Source organism: Megalobrama amblycephala, linkage group LG21, assembly GCF_018812025.1.
Source record: "Megalobrama amblycephala isolate DHTTF-2021 linkage group LG21, ASM1881202v1, whole genome shotgun sequence".
Lineage (NCBI taxonomy): Eukaryota > Metazoa > Chordata > Actinopteri > Cypriniformes > Xenocyprididae > Megalobrama > Megalobrama amblycephala.
The window spans coordinates 25628009-25654443 of NC_063064.1; the positions used below are offsets into that span (position 1 = coordinate 25628009).

At 36.9% G+C, this 26435-nt stretch overlaps 1 protein-coding gene and 1 long non-coding RNA gene across 4 annotated transcripts in view; one reads left to right on the forward strand and one right to left on the reverse strand.

Moving 5' to 3' along the window:
* The window catches only part of atp13a3 (ATPase 13A3), a 57237-nt gene that overhangs the window by 13219 nt on the left and 17583 nt on the right, over window positions 1–26435 (reverse strand). For both annotated transcript variants that reach the window (XM_048173467.1, XM_048173466.1), the window contains exons 3-26: window positions 23912–24002; window positions 23646–23819; window positions 19729–19905; window positions 19537–19607; window positions 18361–18444; window positions 17295–17364; window positions 17026–17160; window positions 14898–14970; window positions 14514–14645; window positions 14220–14402; window positions 13937–14094; window positions 13541–13729; window positions 11941–12002; window positions 11585–11735; window positions 11354–11470; window positions 9286–9312; window positions 9050–9203; window positions 8835–8955; window positions 8574–8698; window positions 3756–3928; window positions 3232–3354; window positions 2956–3035; window positions 2429–2471; window positions 2201–2310 (exon numbers count right to left, since the gene is read on the reverse strand). In XM_048173467.1, coding sequence (XP_048029424.1) covers window positions 2201–2310; window positions 2429–2471; window positions 2956–3035; window positions 3232–3354; window positions 3756–3928; window positions 8574–8698; window positions 8835–8955; window positions 9050–9203; window positions 9286–9312; window positions 11354–11470; window positions 11585–11735; window positions 11941–12002; window positions 13541–13729; window positions 13937–14094; window positions 14220–14402; window positions 14514–14645; window positions 14898–14970; window positions 17026–17160; window positions 17295–17364; window positions 18361–18444; window positions 19537–19607; window positions 19729–19905; window positions 23646–23819; window positions 23912–23962 — 2783 coding nt within the window. In that variant the 5' untranslated portion in view covers window positions 23963–24002. The remainder of the gene's footprint in view (window positions 1–2200; window positions 2311–2428; window positions 2472–2955; window positions 3036–3231; window positions 3355–3755; window positions 3929–8573; window positions 8699–8834; window positions 8956–9049; window positions 9204–9285; window positions 9313–11353; window positions 11471–11584; window positions 11736–11940; window positions 12003–13540; window positions 13730–13936; window positions 14095–14219; window positions 14403–14513; window positions 14646–14897; window positions 14971–17025; window positions 17161–17294; window positions 17365–18360; window positions 18445–19536; window positions 19608–19728; window positions 19906–23645; window positions 23820–23911; window positions 24003–26435) is intronic.
* LOC125257050 lies at window positions 180–14685 on the forward strand. Of its 2 annotated transcripts, none has more exons than XR_007182237.1 (6): window positions 180–336; window positions 2158–2398; window positions 8879–8960; window positions 9069–9216; window positions 14327–14442; window positions 14543–14685. It is a non-coding gene; the product is annotated as an uncharacterized LOC125257050 (long non-coding RNA). The 2 variants fall into 2 exon arrangements; XR_007182236.1 differs by having other exon boundaries at window positions 8879–8952.

Here is a 26435-nt window from a genome sequence, read left to right on the forward strand (position 1 = left end):
AGAAACCTGTTGAAAACTGGTAAATAAACAATTTTGGAACATTTGCTAGATTGTCTGTTCTGTGCATAGTCCTGCCTGTGTAAACAGGAGAAAAAGCAAAAGTGGATTGAACCAATCTACTGACCACTAGAACGCTCTTTTAGCCAATCAGCAGCAGGGGGCGTATCTACTCATGACAGGGGTCATTATGGCTGAGATATTACCAAAGAGGAAAAGGTCAGAAGAATATTATTGGAAAAAGAAGGGTTGCGATCAGCCAAGAGCTAGGACACGCATTAATATTGGAAAGATTTCCAGTTAGAGAGCCTCTGAGGTTGCTTTGTTTCTGCTCGATATGTGAGTAGCATTGGTTTTTTGCTGTTTCACAGAACCCATTGCTTTTTTGTTGAATCACAGCTGATTCATCCATATTTGCGAGAGCCGTCTGATGCGCCAGCTGTTAGTCGTTTGCAGTGTTGCATAAGTGTGTTCATTATTTTGGGGGCGGAGCAATAGAGGGAGGGGTGTTTTTAATTTGGATAGGGGTGTGTTTGTTTGGGTGTTGATTTCAAATATCAACAGTGTTTCTCAAAAATCACTTACTGCACCTTCAAGACAAAAACTATTATTAAAAGATAAACTCAAAAGAGTCATTTTATATCTATTATTTTTCTGACTCTTAGAATTAAAAAGCTTCCATCCTACTTAATTTACTGTGTAGGCAAAAAAAAAAAAAAAGTGGGGAAAAAATATTGCAAATTGCGATTGTGATTAAAATATATTTAAAAAAAAAAAACTTCAGGTTTGCTGTGCTTGTTTATAGGTCAGCACAATTTAGCAAAAAAAAAGGTAATATAATAACAATGATAATAATAAATATTATTTTTATTATTATTTTAATAGTTTTATAACTGAATAAAAATAATTAACAAAATAAGAAATATTACCATAAATAATTCTGAAAAAATAATATTATAATCATTTTATTTTACAATACAAATATTTATGGCTGTCTTAGTTTCTGGAAGCCCTTAAAGGTGCCCTAGAATTAAAAATTGAATTTATATTGGCATAGTTAAATAACAAGAGTTCAGTACATGGAAATGACATACAGTGAGTCTCAAACTCCATTGTTTCCTCCTTCTTATATAAATCTCATTTGTTTAAAAGACCTCCGATGAACAGGCGAATCTCAACATAACACCGACTGTTACGTAACAGTCGGGATCATTAATATGTACGCCCCCAATATTTGCATATGCCAGCCCATGATCAAAGCATTAGGCAAGGGCAGAACGTCTGGATGTGCACAGCTGAATCATCAGACTAGGTAAGCAAGCAAGAACAATAGCGAAAAATGGCAGATGGAGCAATAATAACTGACATGATTCATGATAACATGATATTTTTAGTGATATTTGTAAACTGTCTATCTAAATGTTTTGTTAACATGTTGCTAATGTACTGTTAAATGTGGTTAAAGTTACCATTGTTTCTTATTGTATTCACGGAGACAAGAGCCGTCATTATTTTCATTATTAAACACTTGCAGTCTGTATAATTCATAAACAACTTCATTCTCTATAAATCTCTCCAACAGTGTAGCATTAGCCGTTAGCCACGGAGCATAGCCTCAAATTCATTCAGAATCAAATGTAAACATCCAAATAAATACAATATTCACATAATCCGATGCATGCATGCAATATGAATGACGAACACTTTGTAAAGAACAATTTTGAGGGTTATATTAGCTGTGTAAACTTTGTTTATGCACTGTTAAAGGCAAGCGCGAGCTCCGTGGGCGGGGAGCGTGAGCATTTAAAGGGGCCGCAACATGAATCGTCCCATTTCTAATTATGCCCCAAAATAGGCAGTTAAAAAAAATTAATAAAAAAAAAATCTATGGGGTATTTTGAGCTGAAACTTCAAAGACACATTCAGGGGACACCTTAGATTTATATTACATCTTGTAAAAAACGTTCGATGGCACCTTTAAAGCTTCTCTTTTGTTGACAACAGCTGCTTTATAAGTGCTTCAAGTTCTTATTACATTTTTAGAAGTGACCCAAACTCAGAGCACATGCAGAGTTAAGTTTGTTTGATTTATTGCATTCATTTATCTTATAGAACAATTAACTGTTTCAAAATACTGAAAGTTTTGATTTCTCATTATAGGACTGCTTTAAAACAGAGCCGTGCTGTGGTGCAGTTAGGACACCTGATCAGATTGGGCACGCAGGTGATGCTGGGAGTTGTGGAGGTGAAGGGAGACGCCACTGAAGCCTCCAGCTCTGACAGGGAGATTCCAGCATGAGCTCTCTTCAGTGCCTGAGCAACAAACAGACAGACGTCATTAGCTACACATGACACTTTCTGAACACATGACAGGTGTAAAAGACACATAACCTCTGAACAGGTTTGACAACAGATTTTTAAAGTCTCTCACCCCACAGTCGTTCGCTCCATCTCCACACATTCCTACAAAATAGCTGCAATACAGAATAGAAAAAGTTTAGTAAGATTTTAAAGTTTTTCTATATAAACATATTTATTCTTGTGATGGCAAAGCTGAATTTTCAGCATCATTACTTCAGTCTTCAGTGTCACATGATCCTTCAGAAATCATTCTAATATGATGATTTCTTATTTCTTGTTAAAAATCACCATTATAAAAATCATGACCGTCAGAACCCTGCATTCAGGTCGGTGGCACGAGAAGGTGCAGGACGAGTTACACTCAACTTAGGGATGAGGGTTTGTGCAAATTACATCTAATTAGATATGAATAGTTAGGAGCCATCATGGTGTGTGAGTGTGAGTGTGAGTGTGAGTGTGAGAGAGAGAGAGAGAGAGAGAGAGAGAGAGAGAGAGAGAGAGAGAGAGAGAGAGAGAGAAAGAGAGAGAGAGAGTGTGAGTGTGTGAGTGAGTGAGTGAGTGTGTGAGTGAGTGAGTGTGTGTGTGTTTAATACTCACTCTACACTTTCCAATGTTTCAACAAGCTGAGTCTTCTGGTCAGGCGCCATCCTTGCAAATACTGTTCCATGAAGCACCAGCTACACCAAAAACAGTAAAAAACACCATAGATATTATATATAATATGACAAACGTGTACAAATATGATATTATATATATATATATATATATATATATATATATATATATATATATATATATATATATATATATATATATATATATATATATATATATATATATATATATATAAAAAGACATCTGCTTTCAGCCAACCTTCTGTAGCAGATCCTGGAAATGCTCAATAATTACAGCAAAAGATTTTCCACTCATGGCAAAGTGATACTGTTCCTGAGGTCTCATCTCAGAATGCCCATCTTCCATAATAATCTCCATCTCCTGCAATCAGAGAACACAAATACAGAGAGATACTGAAGCTAAAGGTTTTTGCTTTATCGATAACATTTGAGGTCTTAAAGTCACCATTAAAACAGAACACGAAATTCTCTTTTTTACGGAATATTGCGGCATTTATCACAAATAATTAATCCGTGCAAGTGATTCATTTTTTTTTTAATACTCATGTGCCCTTGTGATATTCAATCAAAATAACTTCCCCTCCCTCTTGCAGCAACATCTCTTCTCTTCACTGATGATGTGCTTATTGGTGTGAAAAGTGATTTTGCTAAAGAACAAGTTGAAATGATTTATTATTTATAAATAATGATGTTGATAAAGTTTCACATGTAACATTCCTGTAACAGCAGTGACAGGTCCAGCCCAGTAGATGGCGCACTGACCTCTAGTTTGGTGGGCTTGTTCAAGTGTTTGCTGGGTTTGTCGGCATAGTGCCAGTTGATCTTGGCAGCCAGGCCGTCTTTAGGGGGCAGAGCGTCGGCAATAATGACTCGGTCCTGCGGCTGAATCATGCCGCAGTCTCGTGCCACAGAGATGGCCGTCAGCATGTTGTCACCTGCAGAAGAGAGGAAAAGATGAAGAAACACCAATACACTATGGTAGAGCCATTTTTAAATCCCACTCTTTCAGACCTTGGTACACATCCAATATACTGGTATAATGGTGCTTTTTTGTTAGTGAACAGATGATGGCTGGTATCTGGCAATGACTCAGTGTTCCTCATGATTGTAAGAGTGGGTCATGTACAAACTCAATCTGCTTACGTTCACAATGCTGCATTCAGCCTCATTTGAACTTTGGAGCACTTGGCTGGTAATCTGGAGAGCTGAGAACCTTATTAGATTCCAGGAATACCTAATGAATTAAGCTTCAAAGCTCCCAGACTCCTGTCTGTCTGTCTGCCTGTGGCTGGTCACTCTAAACGCCCTACCATCTTCAAACAACATGGGCATTTTCCACTCTTGATATGCTAATAAAGTAAACTAACACAAATAAGGGAAGCAGTAAATAACTGAACCAGGTTTGTTGGACAAAAACTGAAATATTCTGTCAGAAAGGCCTCAAGCGCAACTGCGACAAAACATTTATTATACCTAGCTTCATGAGCAGCAGATGTACATTACTGTTCAAAAGTTTGGGGTCAAGATTTTTTTTTTTTTAAATAAAGTATTTTTATTAAGAAAGAACGCATTTCTAATGATACAAAAGACTTATATTTCAAATAAATTCTGTTCTTTTGAATTCTTTAAAGCTGCTGTCCGCAACTTTTTGTGTGTTCAAAATTTACAAAAATTATATAATGAGAATGTACAACATGAATCCATTTTCCAGGCCGTGTTTTTGTCTTATCCTGAATCATTATGGTACACTTTTAATAAGTGTTTATATTCGGACTATTTCAGACCGGACTGGTAGGACCCGCCGCAGAGTATCACAGTAACTGCGTGACTCGCCATAGACATACACAGAGAAAAGTAGCTCCGGCTACAAAGCTCTTCCGCAAGACGCATGCAGTTCTGTTTATTAACCGCTAGAGGGCCAAAAATCGTGGACTGCAGCTTTAAAGGATTAGTTCACTCAAAAATGAAAATTATGTCATTAATGACTCAATCTCATGTCGTTCCAAACCCGTAAGACCTCCGTTCATCTTCGGAACACAGTTTAAGATATTTTAGAATTAGTTCGAGAGCTTTCTGTCCCTCCATTGAAAATGTATGTACGGTATACTGTCCATGTCTAGAAAGGTAATAAAAACATCATCAAAGTAGTCCATGTGACATCAGAGGGTTAGTTAGAATTTGTTGAAGCATCGAAAATACATTTTGGTCCAAAAATAACAAAAACCACGACTTTATTCAGCATTGTCTTCTCTTCCGAAATCCTTTCCATTGAACTGATTCCATTGAATTGATTCCATTGAATTGGTTCCATTGAATTGGTTCCATTGAATTGGTTCCATTGAATCCTTTCATCTGTCGGCATTGCTAATGCACTTTTTACTTTGCCGTGGTTGTTTTTTGGCGATTAGGACATCCGCGACATTTTGATGCATCGAAAATACATTTTGGTCCAAAAATAACAAAAACTACGACTTTATTCAGCATTGTATTCTCTTCCGGGTCTGTTGTCAATCCGGGTTCATGACTCCACTTCTTCTTCTTCTTTCCTGTTTTACGGCGGTTGGCATCCAGCTTATTGGTGCATTACCGCCCCCTTCTGCTCCGGAGTGTGGTTCATGACTCCGCAGTGACGGCGCTGATGTAAGACACTGCTGACGTGTTATCTGGTGCGCCCGAGCTTCGTTTACAGTCTGAGGGAGACGCACGCTGTATTCAAGCTATTCTACAATGTTTGTATTTTGGTATTGCTATATTTTTTAAAATGGTGCGTAAGTGTGCATGTCGCGGATGTCCTAATCGCCCAAAAAAAAACACGGCGCCGTAAAAGTGCATTATCAACGCTGACAGATGAAAGGATTCAATGGAATCAGTTCAATGGAATCAATTCAATGGAAAGGATTCTGGAAGAGAATACAATGCTGAATAAAGTCGTAGTTTTTGTTATTTTTGGACCAAAATGTATTTTCGATGCTTCAAAAAATTCTAACTAACCCACTGATGTCACATGGACTACTTTGATGATGTTTTTATTACCTTTCTAGACATGGACAGTATACCGTACATACATTTTCAATGGAGGGACAGAAAGCTCTCGGACTAAATCTAAAATATCTTAAACTGTGTTCCGAAGATGAACGGAGGTCTTACGGGTTTGGAACACCATGAGGGTGTCATTAATGACAAAATTTTCATTTTTTGGGTGAACTAACCCTTTAAAGAATGCTGAAAAAAAAAAAATATATGACTGCTTCCATAAAAATATTAACTGTTTTCATCATTGATAATAATAAGAAATGTTTCTTGAGCAGCAAATCAGCATATTAGAATGATTTCTGATGGATCATGTGACACTGGCTACGTTTACATGCACCAATTTTCGTCAGTCTGAAAGAATTGAATCCGATTGCAGATCTGTTTACATGTACTCTAAACATTGTAATCTGATTCAAATATCCGTTTATATGTATTTTATATACATTCCGATCAAAAATTTTGCGCAAGCGCTCTGCGTGTGTGACGTCACATCAATCACACTTGCGGGAACCCGGGTTGTGTCAACAGACGATGATCATGTATCGACTAGCCAGAGATATTGTCAAAAGCATCATATCTTGGCAATATTAAGAGGATTTGGTATTTCCAATTAATGTAGGCCTGTTACATTCTTCTAGTCTATTATTATTACTATTAGGTTCGGCTTCTTTTATTATTAAATGTGCCATCGAATGGAAAATTGAATTTATCTTGGCATAGTTGAATAAGAGTTTAGTACATGGAAATGACATTTGTTTAAAAGACCTCTGAAGAACAGGCGAATCTCAACATAACACCGACTGTTACGTAACAGTCGGGATCATTAATATGTATGGCCCAATATTTGCATATGCCAGCCCATGTTCAAGGCATTAGACGAGGGCAGAACGTCTGGATGTGCACAGCTGAATCATCAGACTAGGTATCAAGCAAGAACAATAGCGAAAAATGGCAGATGGAGCAATAATAACTGACATGATCCATGATATGATATTTTTAGTGATATTTGTAAATTGTCTTTCTAAATGTTTCGTTAGCATGTTGCTAATGTACTGTTAAATGTGGTTAAAGTTACCATTGTTTCTTACTGTATTCACAGAGACAAGAACCGTTGCTATTTTAATTTTTAAACTCTTGCAGTCTGTATAATTCATAAACACAACTTCATTCTTTATAAATCTCTCCAACAGTGTGTAATGTTAGCTTTAGCCCGTTAGCCACGGAGCACTATCAAACTCGTTCAGAATCAAATGTAAACATCCAAATAAATACAATACTCACATAATCCGATGTATGCAAGCAGCATGCATGACGAACACTTTGTAAAGATCCATTTTGAGGGTTATATTAGCTGTGTGAACTTTGTTTATGCACTGTTTAAGGCAAGCGCGAGCTCCGTGGGCGGGGAGTGTGAGGAATTAAAGGGGCCGCAGCCTGAATCGGTACATTTCTAATTATGCCCCAAAATAGGCAGTTAAAAAAATTTATTAAAAAAAAAAAAAAAATCTATGGGGTATTTTGAGTTGAAACTTCACAGACACATTCAGGGGACACCTTAGACTTATATTACATCTTGTAAAAAAACGTTCAATGGCACCTTTAAATTAATATTATACTACGTGCTGTGAGGATAATAAAAGATTAGGCTATGAGCTATCTTTGAAAATGTTTTAAACATTTTTTAGGTCTATTATACAATGAATTACAGGCCTATAGCTAATTAAAATTATTAAGAGAGTAGGCTATAATATTTCCTAACACTGCAGTCATCAATGAAAATTAGCGCAGCTTTACTTCAAACACCGACTTTAAAAAAACAACCTGTTTAACACGAAATACTATTATTCTCATTTGTTTCACAAGCCTATATGTACTGCCACAAGAGAAATAATGGAATAAATTAAGACAGTTATATACCGTTATCAGCATTTTATGTTCAAATTCGTCTCTGAGAGAATATGGTCTGTTAATGCAGCGTCAGACAGCTCCGTCACTTTTTACTTTCACTTTGAATACTGACCGAGGTTGAGACTTTTTCACCGGCATAACACTTGTGTGATATCCATTGGTTCCCCTACTTGTTTTAAAATGGAAAGATTTCCAATATTGTTACGAAGGGATACATACGCCATTGTCTTTTGGCATACATCTTTACAACTAAAGACATGAACGTGAACTTGCGCACTGCGTGTCAACATTGCACTACGCATGTGCCCAAGAGACTTCTGAATACGATTGAGAAAGTAGTCGGATTCAAGCGTTTACATGGTCATTTTTTGCTGTTGGATCGGATTAGAAAAGGAATAAACCACCCCTTCCAATTCAATCGAAATTTCATTCGGATCGAGCTCAGTCGGATCGATTAAGGTGTTTACATGAACGTTTTTGAATCCGATTGAGCCGCCAATCCGATTACAAACGATTTAAAATGACCCTTTGAAAAGAATATTCAGGAACTGTATTAAACTCCCAAGTTTTCTGACCTGACACAGATGCAAGCTAGGAAAAATAACAAGCAGGACATGTAGAGTGCAAAGTCATGTTTACCTGTGACCATAACTGTGCGTATGTTGGCACGTCGTAGATCTTCCAGAACCCCTGGGGTTTCTGTTTTCAGCTTGTTCTGCATGATAATCAAACCCAGAAAATCCATATTTTTCTCAATTTGATCCCTGTTGAAGAGAAAACAAATACAATGTGACAAACATATAGTGGCACAACATGATAATTTTATAAAAAAATTAAATAAAAAAACAACTTAGTTTTGATTGCCAGTAAAGAGTTTAATGAATTTTAAACAAACTTTACCTGTTAATGTTCTGCACTTTGTGAAATGTAAGTTTGGATTCTAGCCGTCTGTGTGCCAACGCGATGACCCGGAAGCCCTGTTTGGTGTAGTCCTCCAAAACCTCTGCAAAATCCTCTGGTACTGTGGTGTGTTATAAGAAAAAAACAGCAACTTGAATCTAATGTTGATTTGAAATTCAAAAAAGATGATAATGATGGACGAATGTTCCACTGACCTGACTCTTTCTTACACAGGCTTGCCACAACCTCTGGTGCTCCTTTCAGATAGGCGTCCATGCGTCTCTCTCCAATCTGACGAACGACCACGCTCATTCTTTGCAGGGTGGAGGAGAATGAGAACTGCCGCACAATACCGATCATATAGGACGCCTGCACGAAAAACGTAAGAAAGCATGTACACACCCATATACGTCCATAATAAAATTCATAAATTCATAGTTATTGTACATACCGAGAGCTCATCGAGTTCTGACAGTTCCTGAAAGGAAACCACAAGAGATTAGAACAATGTAATACAAACTTCATATCCAGAAGCAATGTTGCCCTCACGTGCAGTCAAAAGTATCGGAAACAAGAGTTTCATAGTTAAAAATTGCACATGAACGCCCTTTCTGACATTTTTGGTGCGTGAGATTGTCCTGTTTTGTTGTTGCCGGTATGCCGGAGCATGAGTTCTTGAAACTCCACCCTCTTATGGAAAGGGAGCCAGGAGCAACAGCTCATTTGCATTTAAAGGGGCACACTCAAAAACGGCACATTTACTCACACCCAAATAAGGGCAAATTTAATATGCTATAATAAATGATCAGTGGGGTACTTCTAGCTAAAGCTTCAAATACACACTCTAGGGACACCAGAGACTTATTTTACATCTTGTAAAAAGGGGCATAATAGGTAGGGTGACCACCCGTCCCGCTTTGCGTTGTACCGCACAGCATTTTGACTCCTTGTCCCGCACGTCGCATATTGAGAAAATGTCCCGCATTTTCATTAGTCTGTTGGTTTTCAATTATAATATTAAGGAAATGTGCATGCGTTCTTTTGCCTTTTTAAGAAAGCATTTTATTTATTCTTTTTGCCGCGTAGTTTTTCACCTAACAGACATGCTGGAGAAATTGTGTAGTGATCATGTTCTCCAATAGAGGGGACTGCAGCTACACTTGGTCGCGCGCGCGCCGCTACTTTATGAGGGACGTAATGGATCTGAACCAGAGCAAATGCACCATTATCGTCAATATCAAAATAAACATCGTTACCGGTTTCAAGGTAGTAACATACTAACTATTCATGTTAAATTAAAGTAATACTGTTTGTAGGCTATGTTTTATAACAGGGCCTCAACAGGGTGCGAGATTGTTTTGCACAATTTTGCACAACGTCCAGTTAAAACACTCAGATGAATAAATAAAAAAAATTATAAACTAATACACATACTATGTGCTTAAAGTGAGTCTAAAATGCAAAATAATACTTAAAAATAGTTAAAAGTTAAAATAGTTGTAAAAACAGCTTGTGAAAATTAAAATATTAAATTCAGTAATGTTAAAAAAATATTTGTTAAATGCTATTTTATATTTAACTTATATTTATGTTTTATTTTTGTAATGTAATGTGCTTTTGTAAAGTCATGGTAATGTTATAACAGGCATATTGTTTTGAACTGCTTTTACAGTGGTTAGGCTACTATTAATCGTGTAAAAGTTTTAGGTGAATTGTATTAAAAGAGCAAAAATCCTAATAATAAAACTAAATCATAATTATTAATGTAATAATAGCCTATAATGAACCCACAACAATTAAAAACAAAAACATTTAAAAATGTATTGTCCCTGTTTTTTAGATAATAACAAATGAGATTTTGGTGATATTTTGACCACTCAAATAGGAAATGTCCAAGTTTTTATTTCAGAAATCTGATCACCTAATTCAAAAATAGTTATCTGCATGATGCCTGCTGCCTTTAGGGTCAGTGATGTTTAATTTAAATTACATGTAAAATAAAGACACGTTATGTTATATTATAATGGTGTTTTCTGGAAGGGACTAAAGAACAACGTATTTTTATCAGCTGAAAGGCAGATAAGGCAGAAAGGCAGAAAAGTTAGATAGACATTATATAACAGCTTCAGGTTGTGTTTTAATGTTGGTAACATGTCCCACATTGTCCCACACAAACTTAGTAATCGTCCCACATTTGGTTTGTTTGATGGTGGTCACCCTAATAATAGGTCCCAAATATATTTTGTATTTATTTATTTATAGAGCACTTTCCAGGCTACTCTGTAGCTCCAAAGTGCTGTACATATAGGTCAAAAAAGATGTCTCTCTTAAATGCTGTTCTTTTGAATAAAAAACAAAATAAAAAAAACAAAAAAAAAAACAGGACAACCATTTTCAACATTAAAAATATTAATAATAACAATTTCTGAAGGATCATGTGACACTGAAGACTTGAGTAATGACTGCCAAAAATTCAGCTTTGCCATCATAAGAAATAAATGAAATTTTAAAATGCTCACCATGTCCTGTTCAGGTGATATCACTGGTGGCGGAAGAAGCTGATTTGGCGGTTTTACATAAGTGAGTTCAATGCGGTCGTGTTGAGCCGTCTCCTCTTCTGTTGCTTCCACTAAGATCTGAAGACCATAGATAGACAGAGTGACACCAAAAAAATTAAAAACAAGTACAACTTGTTCCAAAACTTGAACTAGGACATTACAAACTGTTCTCCTGTCTCAGCAGACACTGACCCAGCCTGTGGCCTCGAACATCTTGAGGTCCAGTGGATCTCCAGAGAGCTGACCCTCAATCTTAGTGAGGGAGTGACAGGTGGCCATGCAGGAGACAAACTTGGTTGTTACTAAGCTCTTATCATCTGCTTTTTCTTCTGAATGGTGGAATCTAGGGAAGAGATTCTTTAGTCAGAAAGACAGTAAACGTTTCGTCCATGCTATGTTCTGATTTATATAGATATATATATATATATATATATATATATATATATATATATATATATATATATATATATATATATATATATATATATATATATATATATATATATATATATATATATATATATATATATATATATATATGACCATACCTGCCATCTTCTGCTCGTTGAATTCCCCACATGTCCAGACCATCTTCTGTGAGGGTGCCTGTCTGAAATTATACACAATAATGAAATATTTAAAAAATTATTCGAAAATTACTATTATTAATATTGCAAATGTTAATAAAACAGTTTAATAAATTGTATTATTATTATAATTATTATTATTATTATTATTATTATTATTATTATTATTATTGTTAGTAGTAGTAGTAGTAGTAGTAATTAATATAAATGAGCAAAAGGGTTTATTAAATAATAAATGTTATTTTTAATAGTAAATGTTAATAAATAAACATAAAATGCAACTAATTTATATAATATAATAATAAATCTAAAATAATATTAAACAATTATTAGATAAATAAAGTATAAAAATAATTATTTCTGAAATAAATAATTAAACTGAGTATTATATTCATTTTTATGTAATACATAGTTTATTATTATACACTGAGGTGTTAAAATGTCACCCCAATTTACCTGAATTAACCCTAGTTTTATGAAAAATAACCAGATTAAATGATAAAGTGTTTGCTAAATCAGAGTTGTTTTTAAAAGACACCCTGACTTTTATTTAATTTACGCCTAAAGGCCTGTTCACACCGGGATGAATATCGCACGCGATTTTTGCCGACGTTTAACGCCTCGTGACTAAACAACGGGCGCCAATGTGAGTGTGCACACCGACGCGAAAAACGCGAGGCGTAAAAGCGTCATTTTTAAAAAAACGCCTCTGGTTCGTTTTTTTGGTTTGACGCGCCGCGTTAAAAACTGGCCGACCAATGAGATTGGCGCTTTTGTTCACGTGCCTGGAGCTGCCGAAGTTACAGTAAAACACGCCTTGGTGGCGCTCAAGCACAAAACGGTCTTGCCGAGCACACAAGACGACGGAGAGAAAGTAAGTAGATGAGGAAGACCCCTACAAACTATCCCTGCATCTCAAACAGCTCCCTAGCTTCCTAGGTCGTGTATCAGTATACCATGTAAATGAATGTGGCCGACTCCCTGATCAGTGCCCTGACTAGTGAAGTAGAGAGCTGATTGAGACGCACACTATGGGTGCTCTGCCACAGATGTGTATTATTTCTGTATTTTTACTTTTTTTTTTTTCTTTTACATTCAAGAAATATAGTTGAGAATGTCTGTTTCATATATATGTTTATTTACACTACCGTTCACTTGCACTACTGTCATTGTGACTTATTTGCACTACCGTTTCTGACTCATATATATATATATATATATATATATATATATATATATATATATATATATATATATATATATATATATATATAAAAAATGTAGGCCTATGCCATTTTATATATGCATTTTTATTTATCTTCTTTAACTTTATTAATATCATATGTTTATTTGCACTACCGTTAAGCACAAGCGCCACATACTGTCAGGGAGTGAATTTGCACTTTCACTCGGCGCATCGCCGGTGAAAATCGCTTGGGTGTGAACACAAAAAACGTCTCGAAAAACGCTGATGATAAACGCGTGCGATATTCGTCCCGGTGTGTACGGGCCTTAATTCTAGTTTCATTGAGACAAAAGGACTTCAGTTTTCCATATTTACCTTGTCAAAGCACACCAGGTTCAGCTGCCCACAGATGTTAATTCTTTGTGGGCTGATGGAGAATATCCCCACTTTCTTGAGACGCCGCTGAGCATAGACGATGCCCGCTGTCATGGCTGCCGGCAGCGCAGGGGGCACCGTGATGGTAATAATGTCCAGAGACTTGACTATGATTTCCTTTACCGGTTCCTGCAGAATACAGATCATAACGGTGAAGTGCACGTTTTCCACACTATAGTTACTAGATTAATTCACTGAACAGGTCAAAATGTACCTAGCATTTAAAATTCTGCTCAAAGCTACACAAATTCTGTTATATATCCTACATCTAAGAGGGACCGACATCACAACAAAAATGCTGCTGCTCCTTTTAAGACAGTAAAGATGGATAAAAACCTGATTTATGATTTTCATGACTAAAGAATAGAGAAAGACGATGCTGGCGACAGCCACCAGGCACAGCAGGAAAAGGTAGGCGTCCCGGTACAGCTTAAAGTCTGTGGGTTTGGGGTACAGGATAGACCGGATGAGCTGCCCTTTAGCTGTGCTGAAACCTAGAAAAGAAAAATAAGAAACAGCATTTTAAGGCATCAGATAAGCAGCACTATTAGGCTGTCTACTAAGGTACCAACTTGAAGGCAGCATCAGATAATGCATTGCAGTAGTTCTGGCTTCTAACCTGTCCGGACCACCACAGCTTTAACCATTTCTCCCGTGTAGTAGCGGGTCTGTATGACGTTTGTGCCGCAAAAGAGCGTATGTCTTTTGTGTTCCTCCGTGCTGTAGATCATGTCACCATCCACACCCTTCTTGTCCCGCTGAGGGTTCGGAAGATCTGTCTTGGTGACCGGAACGCTCTCGCCTAACGGCAGGAAATGAGAGAGGAGAACATAGAAATATCTGTGAGACATATTTTTCTTTATTATACTCACAAATAATAAACAATTTGATCAAGTAAGAAATCGCCAATCACCTGTGAGCATGCTCTCATTAACAATGCAGGTTCCACAGATGAGCACTGCGTCACATGGCATGATGGTCCCGTTGCTGGGGATAACGATGACATCACCGGGGACCAAGTCTGTGGACAGGGCTTCCTCCGTTTCTGTACAGCAAAAACAGAAGCCAAAGAGAGGGAGGGTGGGGGAAGAGCGAGCAGTGAAATAAAACCAGTCTGTCTCAGCAGATCACTTATTACCCATGCTTCCTTGCACAGGAGGCAGAGTGCTGACTCATTGTGACTTTGGCCACTGCATCAGTCTCTCTGAAGCAGGTAATCCAGGCCTGCAGCAGTGCCCGTCATTACAAATATACTTAGAGTTGAGGAAAATGCTATTTCAGTACATCTGAGCCGTACCGTTTTCGCCCCTGCAGACCGTAACTCGAACAGTACTGTGTGTTGCCACCATGTCGTGTAGCATTACATATTGCTGTAAAACAAAAGAAAATGTTCCTGTGAAGGTCAAATAAACATTCGCCTGTCCAGGCAGCACAGAATATCTAATAGGCATTTAAAATACACACATTAACGGATAGCATATGCAATCAGAAAATTAACAACTCTAACCTTGGATGCGCCCCATGCATGACTAACACCTATGTTTGATAACTCTAAAATACAACTTTATACTGATCTATAAGTAAAGACAGCATGGGATCAAATTGTAACATTGTTACATTTCAATATGCATCAGGACTTGTTATTCTACAAAAACAAAAAATCATTTATTTATTTAATTATTATTTTTTTATTATTATTATTAATGGTTGATGATAGTATAATAATCATTTATATTGTTGTTTTTATTGTTAATATTATCACTTATTGATTTGTATATATTTTCTAAATGTATTTTTTTTGTTTTCTTTTGCTTTTTGTAAAATTTAAAATTCTTATAAAAATACCATTTAAAAAAAATAAAAATGTAAAAGTTTTGTAAAATTACAAAAGTTTGTTTAATAAAATATTTTAATAATATTTAATATAGTTTATTTACTTATTTTTAGGGGCATTCCTGACTTTTTAATGAAACTGTATTTACATTTTTAATAATATTAAATTTAAAACAGTATAGAGTACATTTATAGTATGTATAGTGTACAATAAATATGTTGTATATTATACAAAATAGTCCAGAATTTTAAAGGTGCCATCGAACTTTTTAAAAAAAGATGTAATATAAGTCTAAGGTGTCCCCTGAATGTGTCTGTGAAGTTTCAGCTCAAAATACCCCATAGATTTTTTTTAATTAATTTTTTTAACTGCCTATTTTGGGGCATAATTATAAATGAGCAGATTCAGGGCTACTGGCCCTTTAATTCTCGTGCTCCACGCCCACAGAGCTCGCGCTTGCCTTTAACAGTGCATAAACAAAGTTTACACAGCTAATATAACCCTCAAATGGATCTTTACAAAGTGTTCGTCATACATGCGTCAGATTATGTGAGTATTGTATACTGTTATATTGTTTACATTTGATTCTGAATGAATTTGAGGCTGTGCTCCGTGGCTAACGGCTAATGCTACACTGTTGGAGAGATTTATAAAGAATGAAGTTGTGTATGAATTATACAGACGGCAAGTGTTTAAAAATGAAAATAGCGACGGCTCTCTTGTCTCCGTGAATACAGTAAGAAACGATGGTAACTTTAACCACATTTAACAGTACATTAGCAACATGCTAACAAAACATTTAGAAAGACAATTTACAAATATCCCTAAAAATATCATGTTATCATGGATCATGTCAGTTATTATTGCTCCATCTGCCATTTTTCGCTATTGTTCTTGCTTGCTTACCTAGTCTGATGATTCAGCTGTGCACAGATTCAGACGTTAATATTGCCGGCCCTTGTCTAATGCCTTTCATAATGTTGGGAACATGGGCTGGCATATGCAAATATTGGGGCGTACACCCCGACTGTTACGTAACAGTCAGTGTTATGTTGAGATTCGCCCTGTTCCTCGGAGGTCTTTTAAACAAATGAGATTTACACAAGGAGGAGGAAACAATGGAGTTTGAGACTCACTGTATGTCATTTCCATGTGCTGAACTCTTGTTATTCAACTATGCCAAGATAAATTAAATTTTTCATTCGAGGGCACCTTTAATATTGACCATTTCTAAAATTAGACTTTTTGTCTTTTTAATAAAATAATATTATAATAATATTTAAAATAGTACAAATTTATATTGTGTATAATATACATATATTATAAATATTATTTATTATTTATAAATATACATTTATTCAAAATCATTTTGTACAGTATACAAAATAGCACAGAATTTTAATGATCCATTTTTCAGTTAATTGCCAAAACTTCAAAATAATTATTGACTTGTTGGTCAGAATCTCACAATGATCCCAAAATTTTAAATCAAGTTCTGCTCACTGACTACTCCATTCCACTCAAAATACATCATTACGGAAATAAAATATTTTGCAAATGCCGTTTCAAACTGTTTTACAAGCCTGTTTACCTTTTTAATAGTGTAGAGAGAGGTAGCTATTGATATGACAGACATGGCGACTATGGCCATTGCGTAGTAATAGTATGCATCGGTACACCACAGGATAACACTGAAGAGCTGGAAGATGTAGAAAGGATTGAGGACCTGCGAAAGAGATGGAGAGAAGTTTCAGTTCACTTATTTCAAGTTCCTGAGAAGACATATTCTCAAACAGCAGAGTCAGCAGTGCTGTGTCATGCCGTTCTCCTGCCTGGGTCAGTTTCACATTTCACTCGTACCTCCTTAATTAGCAGCTTGAAAACAGAAGGCACTTTCACGTCTATTTCATTCAGTCCGAAAAAAAATCTCCTAAAATAGAGAAGAAAAGGACAAAGTGAGACTTGTACAGTGCAATCCAGTTCAGAATAATTAGGATGGATTCACCACAAAACATTGCATTTCATTATTAGTGACATTAAGTGTAAAATATTGGTAACTCTTTACAATAAAATTTCATTTGTTAGCATTAGTTAACTACATCGCTTAACATGAACAAACAATGAACAACACTTCTACTTCTATAGAATTTATTAATCTTAGCTAATGTTAATCTCAGAATTTACTAATACTTTTTCAGATCAAAAGTTAAATCTATTAACATTAATGTACTGTGAACTAACATGAATATAAAAATGTATGTTAACTAAAACTAACAAAGGTTAATAGATGCTGTAGTAAAATACGGTAACACTATGGTTACATGTACTTACTATAGTAATAAGAGTACATTATGCATAATTACAAGCAACTAACCCCAACCCTATAGTAAGTACATGTTAATTAATATTACTGAGTACTTATTTGTATTATTACACTGACCCTTAAAATAAAGTGTAACCAATATATTGATCATTGTTAGTTCATGTTAGTTATTAGTTGCATTAACTAATGTTAACAAATGAAATCTTATTGTAAAGTGCTACCGAACTATTATGTAAAATACTGGGTTTTTAAAACACTGTTGCTAGAAAATAATGGCATATTGTGATTTGTTTATCATTTTTCCATCCAACTAAACAATGCTTCCAAGACCATCCCAATTACTTTTGTAATAAAAACCTCATCTATGTTGGACAACTTTACATTGGTGACATTTAAAACAGCGGAATTTGCAAAATACCATTAAATATATCAAGGAAAAGCACATTTTTATGATTGTGAAATCCACTTGTACATAGTCAATAAATGTACTCTGGCCCGATATGGTGAGCGACAGTTCTATCAACTGGCCAAAAACCCCCGACAGGTCAATCTTATTGCTGAGCCTTTACCTCTAAAAATGACAAATTCAGCCAAAGGTTTCACCTGTACTCCTGCTGGTTTTTGTCGAGCCCGGCGCTGTGCTTTGAGTGAATGGATGAGCAGGTCATGCTCAGATCCTCCAGGCCTCTGCAGAACAGAGATGACAATAGTTTTAACAACAGTACCAGAGATTCACAGAGCAACACTGTCACTGATCTTAAAGGGATAGTTCACACAAAATTGAAAATTCTGTCAATTACTCACCCTCATGTCCTTTCAAACCCATGAGACTTTCTTTCATCCTCAGAATACAAATAAAGATATTTTTTAATGAAATCTGAGATTTCCGTCCCTACGTTGAAAGACTATTCACCAAGAACTCTGGCGTTTCAAAAAGTTCATAAAGAGATAAAAGTAAAAGTAATCCATGAGTCAAACAGTTTAATCTAAGTTTTCTGAAGAGTCACGGTCACTTTATATGATGAACAGATTGAATTTAGGCTTTTATTCACATGTAAACATTGATCAGCAAAGATAAACAGAAGCTCAACCATACTTACTTGATGTGCGAGAACAAACCTCATTGGTTCTTGCGGAAGTTCAAACGTGATGCGTAACTCATGAGAATGAACCGCATTGGTTCTCGCGCATCAAGCAAGCATGATTGAGCTTCTGTAACCAAATATGAATACCAAGTTTTCTGATCAATGTTTATATGTGAATAAATATTCTTTTATATGTTCTTCATATAAAGTTGTGTCTCTTCAGAAGACTTCAGCTGCTTTTCTGCCGTCGGGCTGAACGGTTCTAAGAATGGTAAGGAATGTTTCCAGTTATATTTCCATTTGAGCTTGGTTCGGCACAACATGATTACAAACCATTCTCGGCCCAGAATTCTCAGCACAGTTGGCTAACTGTATATAATAAGCAATAATGGAATGGTTAAGCAACAAGTACGGTTTAGCCCAACGGAAGAAAAGTGGCTTTAGATTAAAACACTCGATTCTTATAAATTTCTTTTACGGTCTCTTTATGAACGCATTGAAGTCTGAATAGACTTTAAATGGAGGGACAGAAATCTCTCAGATTTCATTAAAAATATCTTCATTTGTGTTCCAGAAGATGAATGAAAGTTTTATGGGTTTGGAACAATTTGGGTGAGTAAGTGATGACAAGTTTCATTTTTGGGTGATCTATCTACTTTAGATTCAAGAGCGATAATCAGGCATGCTTCCTTACTTCCATACTTCAAAGTTGTGAATGGTGTCGTTCCAAAAGTATTTAGTACTGTGAAGGGTAAAATAACGTATCTGTAATACAAAAAAAGAGAAGGATAAAAGAAAAAGACCAATGAAGCTTAACTACATAGTTTATTTTGTAAAAACCAGAATTTGTGTGGGAAGGATGAGGCGGATTTTGTGCATATAATACCTGCACATGCTGGTCCTCTGGATTCCTGGTGATTTTCTCAGGGGCGGAGTCAGAGGGGTTGTGGGCGTGGTCGTTGGCCTGAGGGGAGGCGGTCTGAGAGGTCAGGTTGTCGTAAGGGCTCTTCCCAGGGGCCAGCATTATCCGAACCCTCGCTCGAAACCAGCGTTTAAACTCATCCTATAAACAAATACATAAACAGATTATACCCAAACACATATAACCAAAACAATGGCATTATCCATTACAAATAGGCAACAACTAAAACTAATTGTGATCTTAATGAACACTTAAAAACACTAGAAATGTTTCAGGCAAATTAGAAGACTTTGCATTAGTTTTATAAAACTTTGCATTTGTTGTAAAGGCTGGATTTACATAGTCCACGGGCAACTTCCCAATAAAGCCTAGGAATGAAAAAAGGAGTAAAGTGACGTACTTGATTGTCAGTGCTAACTTCGCAACACAAACAGACACACCCAAGCACTATAATCGGCTGCCATTCAGCTGCCTCAGAGTTGAGTGTTATCTACCACTAAAGATCATGACGTCTGAAGCATTATGCAATTCAGAATTATGTTAAAGACTATCAAGATGAAGTATTTGAAATACATAACAATCATAAACTCCTCTACATAAGGTTAAGCAGGAAGACACGTATACCTTTACAATTAGGTCTCATTTGCTCATTTGTATTAACATTAAAGGGTTAGTTCACCCAAAAATGAAAATTCTGTCATTTATTACTCACCCTCATATCGTTCCACACCCGTAAGACCTTCGTTAATCTTCGGAACACAAATTAAGATATTTTTGATGAAATCCGATGTCTCAGTGAGGCCTCTTTTGCCAGCAATGTCACCGACCTTCTCAAGATCCACAAAGGTACTCAAAACATTTAAAACTATTCATGCGAGTACCGATTTCAGAACACTGCTTCAAGAAACTTCAAAGCTTTATGAATCTTTTGTTTCGAATCAGTGGTTCAGAGCACCAAAGTCACGTGATTTCAGCAGTATGATACGCGATCCGAATCACTGATATGAAACGAATGATTCGTAAAGCTTCGAAGCTTCATGAAGCAGTATTTTGAAATCGCCCATCACTAGATATTGATTTTTTGGCACACAAAAAGTATTCTCGTCACTTTATAATATTAAGGTTGAACCACTGTAGTCACATGTACCTTTCTGGATCTTGAGAGGTTCAGTGCTATTGCTGGCAATGGAGGCCTCACTGAGCCATCAGATTTCATCAAAAATATCTTAAAGGTGCCCTAGAACCAGTTTTTACAAGATGTAATATAAGTCTAAGGTGTCCCCTGAATGTTTCTGTGAAGTTTCAGCTCAAAATACCCCATAGATTTTTTTAAATAAATTTTTTAACTGCCTATTTTGAAGCATCATTAAAGGGATAGTTCACCCAAAAATGAAAATTTGATGTTTATCTGCTTACCCCCAGGGCATCCAAGATGTAGGTGACTTTTTTTCTTCAGTCGAACGCAAATTATGATTTTTAACTGCAACCGCTGCCGTCTGTCAGTCAAATAATAGCAGTGGATAGGATCTTCAACTATAACAGTAAATAAAACTTGCTTAGACAAATCCAAATTAAACCCTGCGGCTTGTGACGACACATTAATGTCCTAAGACACGAAACGATCGGTTTGTTTGAGAAACCGAACAGTATTTATATCATTTTTTACCTCTAATACACCACTATGTCCAACTCCGTTCAGCTTCCGGTGAGTGAGGTCAGATCGCGCTCTGACAACGGAAGTGATGTCTCGCGCTCATTGAAGTATATGGGCGAGACATCACTTCCGTCACCAGAACGCGTTTTTTGACCTCACTAGCAGGAAGATGAACGGAGTTGGACATAGTGGTGTATTAGAGGTAAAAAATGATATAAATACTGTTCGGTTTCTCAAACAAACCGATCGTTTCGTGTCTTAGGACATTAATGTGTCGTCACGAGCCGCAGGGTTTAATTTGGACTTGTCTAAGCAAGTTTTATTTACTGTTATAGTTGAAGTTCCTATCCACTGCTATTATTTGACTGACAGACGGCAGCGGTTGCAGTTAAAAAAAATCATAATTTGTGTTCTACTGAAGAAACAAATTCACCTACATCTTGGATGTACTGGGGGTAAGCAGATAAACATCAAATTTTCATTTTTGGGTGAACTATCCCTTTAACTATGCACCGATTAAGCGTGCGCGGCCCCTTTAAATCCTCTCGATCCCTGCCCCTCGATCTCTCGACTATTATACAGTGCATTTACAAAGTTCACAGAGCTAATATAAGCCTCAAATGGAGCTTTACCAAATGTTCGTCATGCATACTTCATGCAAGCATTGGATCATGTGAGTATTGTATTTATTTGGGTGTTTACATTTCATTCTGAATGAGTTTGAGGCTGTGCTTCGTGGCTAACGGCTAATGCTACACTGTTGGAGAGATTTATAAAGAATGAAGTTGTTTATGAATTATACAGACTGCTAGTGTTTAAAAATGAAAATAGCGACGGCTCTTGTCTCTGTGAATACAGTAAGAAACGATGGTAACTTTAACCACATTTAGTACATTAGCAACATGCTAATGAAACATTTAGAAAGATAATTTACAAATATCACTAAAAATATCATGATATCATGGATCATGTCAGTTATTATCGCTCCATCTGCCATTTTTCGCTATTGTTCTTGCTTGCTTACCTAATCTGATAATTCAGCTGTGCACATCCAGACGTTCTGCCCTTGTCTAATGCCTTGAACATGGGCTGGCATATGCAAATATTGGGGTCATACATATTAATGATCCCGACTGTTACATAACAGTCGGTGTTGTGTTGAGATTCGCCTGTTCTTCTGAGGTCTTTTAAACAAATTATATTTACACAAGAAGGAGGAAGCAATGGTGTTTGAGACTCACTGTATGTCATTTCCATGTACTGAACTCTTGTTATTCAACTATGCCAAGATAAATTCAATTTTTCATTCAATGGCCCCTTTAATTTGTGTTCCGAAGATGAACGAAGGTCTTACGGGTGTGGAACGACATGAGGGTTAGTAATAAATGACATTATTTTCATTTTGGGTGAAGTAATCCTTTAACAATGAGCAATACATTTGTTACAGTATTTATTCATCATTGTTAACGTTAGTTAATAAAAATACAACTGTTCATTGTTTGTTCATGTTAGTTCACGGTGCATCAACTAATGTTGAAATTAACATCAACTAAGATTAATAAATCAGTAAATGTCTCTTGTTTTATTATTTATTTATTTATTCTTTATTTCTTTAGGGGAATTCCTGTTCTTAAAAATTAAAATATTAAATTATATTTTATTTTATTTAAAGTTTTTTTTTTTTTAAATAATATAGAATACAAAATTTATAATATGTATTGTATTCAATAAATATTTTGTATATTATACAAATTAGTATAGAATTTTAAAATGGCCATTTATCTGTTAACAGCGAAAATTAATTGTCGACTTTTGCTGTATATTTATTTGTCATCTTTTTATTAATCATTTTCATAGTTTATTTTTAATGTCAGTAAAATTAAAATACAGTCAGACTATTTACAGTGTCTTTGTTACAGGATACATGTACTTACTGTAGTACCTGTAGTACCCAAGAAGAATGTTAAAAATTTGTTAATGTGACAGATATCACAAGAACTTCTGTGGCAAGTTCTTTTAATTGTACTAAGCACTTTATTTTCTAAGTTTAATCTGTTATTAGCATCATTTATGGGAGTGTTATGATATGACATGTGACATGAGCATGATATACGATCTAAATTCAATCTAGAATATCTAAAAACTTAGACATTATGCAGATTTAAATCGCATGTTAATGTAAGGTGTAAAGAAAGCCCAAAAAGTTTTGTAGAGGTTTAAGACATACAGTGCTTCGTAAGAGGGCGACGTCTGCGTCTCTGACAGCAGTCCGTGTGCAGGTGGCCTTCACACACCATTCAGGCATCCAATAGAGCAGCAGGAAAAGAAAACCGCCTGTACAAAGACCACCCAAACCGACCAGAACCAGCTTCCATCGGCACAGCCGATACCCGCTCAACTCCTGCACGGAAAGAAAATGAGTGTGAATGAACAAGCTTTATAAGAGGGGAAAAAAAGCATAAAAAAGGAAGGAGAAACAAAAAGAATATATACCATCTCATCCTCCAAACCCCTGTTGATAATCTTCAGATCTTCCTTCTCCATCCTGATTTTCAGTCCTAGATGGATGACTGCTGCTGCGCTCCTGCACACACACACAGAGATCACACGCTAAGTGTGTGTGTAGTACAGTAAGGATTGTGTGAGGCCCAACAACAGCTGTTATACCATTGCTTTGTATTGACAACCAGCTGACCTGACATGACACATAATCATGTGCACACGTAAACACAAACACTCGGAGAAGAACTTCCCGTGACTCATGATCCTGAGCACTACAGCTGAGAGCCACGCTGAGAGTCTGAGAGCCAGACAACAGCTGTCAAACCAGTGGGTATTTTGACAATCAAACACAATTAAAAAGGTCTCTAAACAGAAAGAGAGATTTATATCCACAGGGTCAAAAATTTATTTGAACCTACTAATGGTAGATGAACTGAATTTTAATATTTAAAAATATTTCCTATTACTTTATTAGTTTCACATTAGATGTTTTTTTACATTAACATTCAATTTTACATTTGTAATTGCGATTGCAATTCTGACTTTATTACTCATATTACTCATAATTGCAAGATATAAAGTCCAATTCTGAGTTTATATCTCACAGTTCTGACTTTATTACTCATAATTCTGACTCTCACAATTGTGAGTTTATATCTTTCGATTATGATTTTATTACGCACAATTGCGACTTATAAAAGGTCAGAACTGTGAGATATATATTAGCAATTTTGATGGATGGATGGATGGATGGATGGATGGATGGATGGATGGATGGATGGATGGATGGATGGATGGATGGATGGATGGATGGATGGATGGATGGATGGATGGATGGATGGATGGATGGATGGATGGATGGATGGATGGATGGATGGATGGATGGATGGATGGATGGATGGATGGATGGATGGATGGATGGATGGATGGATGGATGGATGGATGGATGGATGGATGGATGGATGGATGGATGGATGGATGGATGGATGGATGGATGGATGGATGGATGGATGGATGGATGGATGGATGGATGGATGGATGGATGGATGGATGGATGGATGGATGGATGGATGGATGGATGGATGGATGGATGGATGGATGGATGGATGGATGGATGGATGGATGGATGGATGGATGGATGGATGGATGGATGGATGGATGGATGGATGGATGGATGGATGGATGGATGGATGGATGGATGGATGGATGGATGGATGGATGGATGGATGGATGGATGGATGGATGGATGGATGGATGGATGGATGGATGGATGGATGGATGGATGGATGGATGGATGGATGGATGGATGGATGGATGGATGGATGGATGGATGGATGGATGGATGGATGGATGGATGGATGGATGGATGGATGGATGGATGGATGGATGGATGGATGGATGGATGGATGGATGGATGGATGGATGGATGGATGGATGGATGGATGGATGGATGGATGGATGGATGGATGGATGGATGGATGGATGGATGGATGGATGGATGGATGGATGGATGGATGGATGGATGGATGGATGGATGGATGGATGGATGGATGGATGGATGGATGGATGGATGGATGGATGGATGGATGGATGGATGGATGGATGGATGGATGGATGGATGGATGGATGGATGGATGGATGGATGGATGGATGGATGGATGGATGGATGGATGGATGGATGGATGGATGGATGGATGGATGGATGGATGGATGGATGGATGGATGGATGGATGGATGGATGGATGGATGGATGGATGGATGGATGGATGGATGGATGGATGGATGGATGGATGGATGGATGGATGGATGGATGGATGGATGGATGGATGGATGGATGGATGGATGGATGGATGGATGGATGGATGGATGGATGGATGGATGGATGGATGGATGGATGGATGGATGGATGGATGGATGGATGGATGGATGGATGGATGGATGGATGGATGGATGGATGGATGGATGGATGGATGGATGGATGGATGGATGGATGGATGGATGGATGGATGGATGGATGGATGGATGGATGGATGGATGGATGGATGGATGGATGGATGGATGGATGGATGGATGGATGGATGGATGGATGGATGGATGGATGGATGGATGGATGGATGGATGGATGGATGGATGGATGGATGGATGGATGGATGGATGGATGGATGGATGGATGGATGGATGGATGGATGGATGGATGGATGGATGGATGGATGGATGGATGGATGGATGGATGGATGGATGGATGGATGGATGGATGGATGGATGGATGGATGGATGGATGGATGGATGGATGGATGGATGGATGGATGGATGGATGGATGGATGGATGGATGGATGGATGGATGGATGGATGGATGGATGGATGGATGGATGGATGGATGGATGGATGGATGGATGGATGGATGGATGGATGGATGGATGGATGGATGGATGGATGGATGGATGGATGGATGGATGGATGGATGGATGGATGGATGGATGGATGGATGGATGGATGGATGGATGGATGGATGGA